The sequence below is a fragment of the Crassostrea angulata genome, chromosome 4 (genome assembly GCF_025612915.1).
Source record: "Crassostrea angulata isolate pt1a10 chromosome 4, ASM2561291v2, whole genome shotgun sequence".
Classification (NCBI taxonomy): Eukaryota; Metazoa; Mollusca; class Bivalvia; order Ostreida; family Ostreidae; genus Magallana; species Magallana angulata.
This window is the reverse complement of record NC_069114.1, coordinates 28,468,716-28,474,998: the sequence shown is the minus strand read 5'-3', so window position 1 is coordinate 28,474,998 and position 6,283 is coordinate 28,468,716. Positions and strand designations below refer to the sequence as shown.

Below are 6,283 nucleotides of genomic sequence, written 5' to 3'. Positions count from 1 at the left end.
CCGGTACAATTTCAGTGACAAGATAAAAAGGTCGATGTTCTTAATAAATAAAAATAGTTATAACCGGTACAAAGAAAAGACAGAAAACCCGAAAACAAAACCATATAAAGACCTGTGAAAAAGCTATTACCAAAATAAAAGAATTCTGTTAATTAAAAGTCTGACCAGGATTATCTTATTAAATCTGGTGTTATTGATCGCCTGTTTATATACACTACCTTAAATTCTGTCTGATTTAAAAGTTAGAAGATTACATAAAGATTAAATACATAACAGATGTACCAAAAGGATACCGTTCTCCATGAATAGTGTATTGAATATTCTCGATATTTTGTGCCAGTGTCAATTCAAACAATTCAAGTTACAGCTCCTTTACAAAATCCTTCGAATCTATTCATTTTGTTACGCAAAGTTCTTTATGGAAGAGCGGCAAGCAGGCATTTAATTCACAAAGTATTTAAATGCAACTATTGATCAAGTGCAAACCAAAACTGTTGTAATGAAACACCAGCCAGAACTAGTGAACAGGAAATTGCATATTTACCAAGACAAATTTCAGTAATATGCAAGTCTTCGAGAGAAGTTACTAAAAGAAAACACTGGTAGTCAATGCTGATTCGCTGTTGTGATGTCACGGGATTGTATTTACCCTCCAAAGGAATCAAAACCGAAAAATCATTTAGACGTCAATGAACGAGAGAGGAAGAACAATGAAATGAGAAAATCAATGGCCGGGCCTGCATACGGGGTGCCCGTGTACCCGATGAATGCAGCAAGAACTGGAAGCCGACTCGGGGCAACAAGAGAACCACAGCACTACGACGATTCCAACTCGTTCAGTGATGGCCATTTTGGAAGAGATACTTACCTGGGAAAATCCTCTAAAAGGGACATCGAGGAGACGATCCTATACAATGCCAATAGTAATGATTTTGATGAAGTTGGAAGTCAGCATGTCTGGCCGGGGGAGAATGTTGGGGACCACAGAGATTGGATGGACAAGATCCTAGGGGGAACGTTTCAGAGAAATTACCTGGACAGAAATTCATTCCGCGTGAGTTAATAAATCATATTTCCTGTAATTGTAGGTACTTTCCCTTTTAACAAAGAATCAATACAATAGATAGCCGTGTAAAATCAAATCTCAGTCTTAACATTTAAGAAACTTTTTGTGAATGTTTTTCTTGCTATTTTAGGAGGGCTCGATGGACGTGGCCATATTTAGGCCATATATAGTTTTAACATACGTTACGCCCTGTATAAAGATATGGGAAATGTTCAAATGTTAAAGCTGAAGTATTTTGATTTTTTCTATACCAAATGATTGTTTCTTGTTAAAAATATCATTTTTAAAAAATGTAACAAGATCAGCTGATTAATTTGTTGGGCATCCAGCCTCCCTTAAGTTACGCCAATGTTGCGGACGATTTTGTGACCTAAGTAGACCAGGGTATATTCTGAGTTCGAGTTATTGCTTTTTTAATTGCAGGCAAGCCTACGTCTGGATACCAAATCCCCAATACAGCACATGGGCTTTGTGTCAGAGAGCGACGGGAACTCTTTAGACAGCTCTTATGCAGACCCTACCATCACACGACGGACCATATTCTGTATTCTAGGGGGCATTTTACTGATCCTACTAACCGTTGTACCCGTTGTTGTTTTCATCATTATAAAAGGTCACTACATAACTGTCCTTGATGTCAAAAATTGATTCAACTTGCGTCCTTAATAGGGATAATTATCAGACTTTTTCTTCTTATAGATGATGATACCACAACCACATATAATACATACTGTAAGTAAAATTTTCCTCACAAGAAAATCAAGAAACCAAACAGAAAATAAGTAGATATTTTTTTAAGAAACTGCTGTTAATGTCTGCATTAATGAATGTGTGTCTCTTTTTTAACATAGATGTTGCTGATAGTCAAATAAGTGTCAACCAATCTTACCAGCAAAACTACTCGAATAGCAGTTCTTTAGAATTCAAGAACTTCAGTGAAACATTTTGTACAGAGGTGGGAACGGCTTTTCTTTTCATGCAATAGAAATCGATAAATATTGAATTAATTGAGAGGACGTTACAAATCAATAAACATTCTTAAAATTGTAGATGAGAACAGTTATAGAAAGATCCTTTGTTGGAGATGAATTAAGGCAGTGCAACGTTAAGGAACTCTTGTAAGACACACAAAAGAACAGCAATTAAGTCATCGGATTTTTGTTATTACTAATATAAAATATTTTTCTTTGATATTGAAAAAAATATTCTTGCAGGAACGGAAGTGTGATTGTCATTTTCCAAATAACCTTCATAGCCTCCGAGAAGCAGATAACGAAGGATAATCTAATTATTTGGATCAATACTGAAATACGGAATGGCGTGAACAGCACAGAAGGTACAACAATTGCATTTATTTCAAACTCGTTGGAGGTTTCTGAAATAAAAAGAGAATCATATACGGTAAACAATGACCCTTATGGAGCAACTACTACATCATCAACACTATCAACAACTCCATCCCAAACTACTGCCAGCAGTATCAATGTGACAACCGAATCCAGTATCTCTCAATCTACAACAGAATCACAATCAACTGATATAACAAGCTCAAGCGAGACAATAAGTTCTGAAACAACAACTGAAAAGTTTGATTCGTCGGATAGTACTCTTGATTCAAGCTCTGAATCAACAGAAACATCATTTAGTTCAATAGTTATGTCAAGTGCGCCTAATATTATCAGTACAACAGAACTTACAAGTGAAAAATCAGAACCAATGACAACTCAAGAAAACAATATTACTTCGTCGACAACAAATACAACTTCAACAACAGATATGCCAACAAAAACAACAGAGATAATGACTCAAACAACAGATATGACAACTCAAACATCAGATGCTACAACTCAAACAACAGACATAACAACGCAAACATCAGTTACTACAACTCAAAAACCAGATATTACAACACCGACGGACGAGATGACAACTCAAACAATAGAAATGACAACACAAACAACAAAGATGACAACTCCAACGACAGAGATAAAACAAACAACAGAAATGACAACCCTAACGACAGAGATATCAACACAAACAACAGAGATGGCAATTCCAACGACAGAAAAAGCAACTCCAACAACAGAAATGACACCTCAAACAACAGAGATGACAACCCAAACAACAGATATGACAACTAATACAGAAGAGTTGACAACACAGACGACACAGATGACAACAAAAATAACAGAGATGACAACTTTAACGACACGGACAACGACTCCAATACTAGAAACAACAACTCTTACAAAAGTGATTACATCTCCAATAATAACTCAAACAACAGAAATGACAACTGAAACAGCAGAAAAGACATCCTTAACACCAGAGATGACAACTCATTTAGAAGAAATGACATCTCTAATAGCAACTCAAACAACAGAAATGACCACTCAAACAACAGAAATTACATTTTCAATGCCAGAGATGACAACTCATACAGAAGAGATTACATTTCCCAAAGCAACTCAAACAACAGATATGACAACCCAAACAACAGATATGACAACTAATACAGAAGAGGTTACATCTCCATTAACAACTCAAACAACAAAAAAGACAACTCAAACAACAGAAATGACATCTTCAACACCAGAGATGACAACCTATACAGAAGAACTGACATCTCTAATAGCAACTCAAACAACAGAACTGACAAATCAAACAACAGAAAGTACAACCCATATAATAGAGAAGACTTCAGAGATGACAAATCACACAATGAAAATAACTTCACCGGGAGTGACGATAACTCAGCAAACAGATTTGATTGCTCAAACATCAGAGTTGACAACTCCAACACCAAATATAACAACTGGAATAACTGAAATAACATCTCCCAGAAAAGAAACGACACCTTCTCCAAACACACAAATAACAACTCAAATAATAGAGATCGCAAATCAAACAACAGAAATAACAACTAAAAATACAGATATAACATCTCAAACAACTCAACTTAACAACGTATCTATGTCAACTCAACCAAATGATGTTTCTCTGTCAACTATTCTCACAGAAATGTCTACAGAGTCAACTGAATTAAACAACACATCTATGCCAAACAACGAATCTATAACAACCCATGCAAACAGCATATCGATAGCAACACAGATCACAGAAATGTCAACAGAGCCAATTGATCTTAACAGTTCATCCTCGACAACTCAACAGAACGGTTTATTATTATCAACAACTCAATCAAACAACGTATCCATGTCAACTCAGCAAAACAATATATCCTCGTCAACTCAACTTACAGAAATGTCAACAGATTTATCACAACCAAACAACGTCTCAGTGTCAAATCAACCAAACATAATCACGTCAACCCAACCAAACGACATATCCCTGTCAACACAGATACCAGAAACGTCTACAGAGTCAACTCGGCCTAACAACGTGTCAGCTTCATTCACAGAAATTACAACAGATTCAACTCAATCAAGCAAAATATCTTTGTCAAACAACAGCTCAAACATGTCAACAGAGTCAACTCAACCGAGCACCTCAACTCAACCGAGCAACATATCCATGTCAACTAAACCGAGCAACATAACCATAACAACACAAGCAAACTATGAATCTTTATCTACTCAACCGAGCAACATATCCATAACAGCTCAACCAATGAATGAATCCATGTCAACGCAACCGAGCAACATATCCATGACTACTCAACCAATAAATGAATCCATGTCTACACAACCGAGCAACATATCCATGACAACAACTCAAGAAATGTCAACAGAGTCAACTCAACAACCTTTAAGTTATCTATCAACAGACTCAACGGATACAACAGAGTTGTTAACTCAAACAACAGAAGTATGGTCACAAACACCAGAAGGTATGAAAATATAGATGACCCTGGCATTTTACTGATACATTGTAGTACTTGTGTTAAACTAGAGAACAATGATTACATATATATGTCATTAACATTCAACACTATTCTTCGGCACAGCTAAAGAGTATGACAGTGGCAGTTTTAGAGAACAATTCTAACTTACATATTAAGCAAGTGCATTTACTGTCAATACATTGTAATAACTAAAATTATTAATTTATATTCAAATCCAATATGCTAAAATGAAGGTGTTTTCTAATTAAATCCTAATTTACTTAATTCCTTTCTTTTAATATTATCACGGATACACCAGCTAATGGAATAAAAAAGATTTTATGAAATACCGGTATATACAATTGGTAGAACAGTTTTAAACAAGCATTCTTTAAACACCTCTGGCAAATTAATCTAATCTCAGTTTTATGCTACTTTTGCATCCGAAATCGAAAGTTAATTAAATATATTCTTACAATATTCCTTTCAATGTTTTATTTTTAGTGATATATGAGCAAAATGTGATACTAGAAGCTGGTCGAAATCAGACCGGGATCTTGGTTTGCACTGTGAAAGCTATTGAATGGTTATCGGTTACATTAAGGATAGGCAACAAGACAAATGGGAAGATCATTGGAACATTTGATAATAATTTAACTATTGAAAATCCAAATACTGTTGACCTATTTACACCAGTATTCAATCGAGTGGCTTCAGATGAAGTGACAGTAAGTCTAAATACTGCTCTGGAAAACATAAATAGAAGTCTATGCTCTACGAAAGAAGAATTCAGTTGTTCCGTTACCAGTAAATATGGTTCTGATCAAAATGGTAGTATGATATTCATAACAGGTAAGAAAAATACCAATATTCAATATCTAAAAAGACTATTAAACATTTAAAAGACAATGATCTTGATGATATTTTATGCCGATTTTCATGAAATCGTTTCTTTCATTTTTCAGCACCGATGTTTGGCGTGTTCATCGATGTAAATTATACAGATGGTGATTGGATCAGAGTTAATTGTTCCTCCCGTTCAGACAGTGGTGAATATTTCGCAAGCATCAATGTTAACAATATGATAGAAGATTATTTCAATGTAACAGAATCCGACTTGCAAAATGACTGTTCGGTACATTTGTATTGGACTTTACTTATCCCTGCCAATTTCAATTTTAACTCGACAAATCCGACATTTAAATGCAAATTAGAAAATACTCTTCGCGATTCCACACGGGAGGCAACTCAAGAATTCATGATTGCTCGAGGCAGTGATTTAACGACCGAGTCTCTTGAAGTCTCTTCAATGGGCCTCTGATTATTGCTAAATGTTTGAATCGTAATGGAAATTGCTGGTTTACTTACTATTC

The 6,283-nt window shown here is 35.3% G+C and overlaps 1 protein-coding gene across 1 annotated transcript; it reads left to right on the top strand.

Annotated features, from left to right (window-relative positions):
- The first annotated feature begins 473 nt into the window (after positions 1 to 473).
- LOC128180957 (uncharacterized) lies at positions 474 to 6,266 on the top strand. Its single transcript, XM_052849169.1, has 8 exons — positions 474 to 1,054; positions 1,490 to 1,679; positions 1,766 to 1,798; positions 1,918 to 2,021; positions 2,117 to 2,184; positions 2,281 to 4,916; positions 5,415 to 5,762; positions 5,876 to 6,266. Exons 1-8 carry the CDS (start codon positions 629 to 631, stop codon positions 6,229 to 6,231), a joined length of 4,161 nt encoding a protein of 1,386 aa, XP_052705129.1. The 5' UTR covers positions 474 to 628; the 3' UTR covers positions 6,232 to 6,266.
- The last annotated feature ends 17 nt before the right edge of the window (positions 6,267 to 6,283 follow it).